This window comes from Cyprinodon variegatus, unplaced genomic scaffold, assembly GCF_000732505.1.
Source record: "Cyprinodon variegatus isolate N-32 unplaced genomic scaffold, C_variegatus-1.0 Scaffold440, whole genome shotgun sequence".
Classification (NCBI taxonomy): Eukaryota; Metazoa; Chordata; class Actinopteri; order Cyprinodontiformes; family Cyprinodontidae; genus Cyprinodon; species Cyprinodon variegatus.
Window position 1 is genome coordinate 548,705 of NW_015150893.1, and position 1,347 is coordinate 550,051.

At 41.1% G+C, this 1,347-nt stretch overlaps 1 protein-coding gene across 1 annotated transcript in view; it reads right to left on the reverse strand.

Moving 5' to 3' along the window:
• The window catches only part of hmgcr (3-hydroxy-3-methylglutaryl-CoA reductase), a 30,699-nt gene that overhangs the window by 23,902 nt on the left and 5,450 nt on the right, over nt 1–1,347 (reverse strand). Inside the window, exons 2-5 of the mRNA XM_015388884.1 lie at nt 1,176–1,287; nt 984–1,071; nt 829–913; nt 638–743 (exon numbers count right to left, since the gene is read on the reverse strand). Coding sequence (XP_015244370.1) covers nt 638–743; nt 829–913; nt 984–1,071; nt 1,176–1,287 — 391 coding nt within the window. The remainder of the gene's footprint in view (nt 1–637; nt 744–828; nt 914–983; nt 1,072–1,175; nt 1,288–1,347) is intronic.

Below are 1,347 nucleotides of genomic sequence, written 5' to 3' on the forward strand. Positions count from 1 at the left end.
CAGCTGATATTTCTCTCATGGATGGAGAGGTTAACATTTGTATATATCATACAAGCTTTCGTACTTTTTGGCATGTTTACCCCTTCACATTACCTTTACTTTAATACTTTATAAGAAGTTTTAAAACTAGTAATTTTATACCTGAACTTCTTTAAAATTTGTTTTTTAATCCCGGTATCTTCACTTCTATTTGAGTAATGATGGTGATAACTTGTGACAACTCTGGTAATCCATAATCAAGACTAGACGGTTTATGATTTTATGGATGGTTGGGATGAGTCTGACTCAAGCCACCGAACGGTTCCAGCTGGAGGTTTGTTGGACTCCAGAAGCTGCTGAGCATCCTCTGACTTACTACAGACATCCAAACAAACATGCATAATTTCCAACCTTTATTAAAGTTAGCATTTTTTAAGTGGAAAATAAATGAGAGCATTAGGAATAATTTAAACCGAGCAGTGAGAGCCAAGAAAAAAAAGAAAAAAAAGACCGAAACTTAAAAGTAAATCAGAACAAATAACTGCTTATTATACATAATGATTAGGATGAGTAGATGATTAAAAAACCTTTTTCTGCTCTTTCGGATGACACCACTCACTTGACGTTTGCTGCTAAATAAGGAGAAAGCAAGTCCTACCTGACATGGTTCCTACTCCGATGAGTAAGCACTCCACCAGAGCGTCCAGCGTGAAGGTAGGTCCCAGGACAGCCATGCCAGAAGCAATGTTCTCCCTCACTTCATCCTGCAAAGCCCAGAGGGAAAAAACAGGAAACTTACAATCTCCTGATGGATGCTGCAACCCGCAGAGAGAAAATGTCTCTTCTCACCTGAGAGTTGGAGCTTAAGGCGAACTTGGCGAGGGTGCACGCCTTGGAGAGGTCGATGAGAAGCAAGAAGAAGGGCAGCGCCTCACTGCGGGATGGGGGCATGTTAGAGCTTATGGGTTAACAAGCAGAAGGGTCACATGCTGATGGAAACTTACTTTAAGCCAGTGAGTTCCTTATCGAAGAAGTGGATAACGACGGTGCTGAACACGAAGCTGGAGAAAATGGTAAAAAGACCAGCAATGCCTGGAAGAAGACAGAGGAACCTGATATGTTGTAGGAAAAACTGCTAAAAACATATCAGATGTTTTAGGCATCCTGCAGACATGCTGTGATCAACTGCGACTTACCCAGAATGTATTTGGATCCCAGTTGTCTTAAGCTCTGGAACTGGAAATATATGTAGACGATGGCTATGCAGCGGGTGATGGTCAGGATGATGATGTCACTGCTTAGAATTTCCTTTAAAAGAAAATGTTGAAGGAACAGGTTAGTCAAAGATGCAGACGGTTTCTATGATTC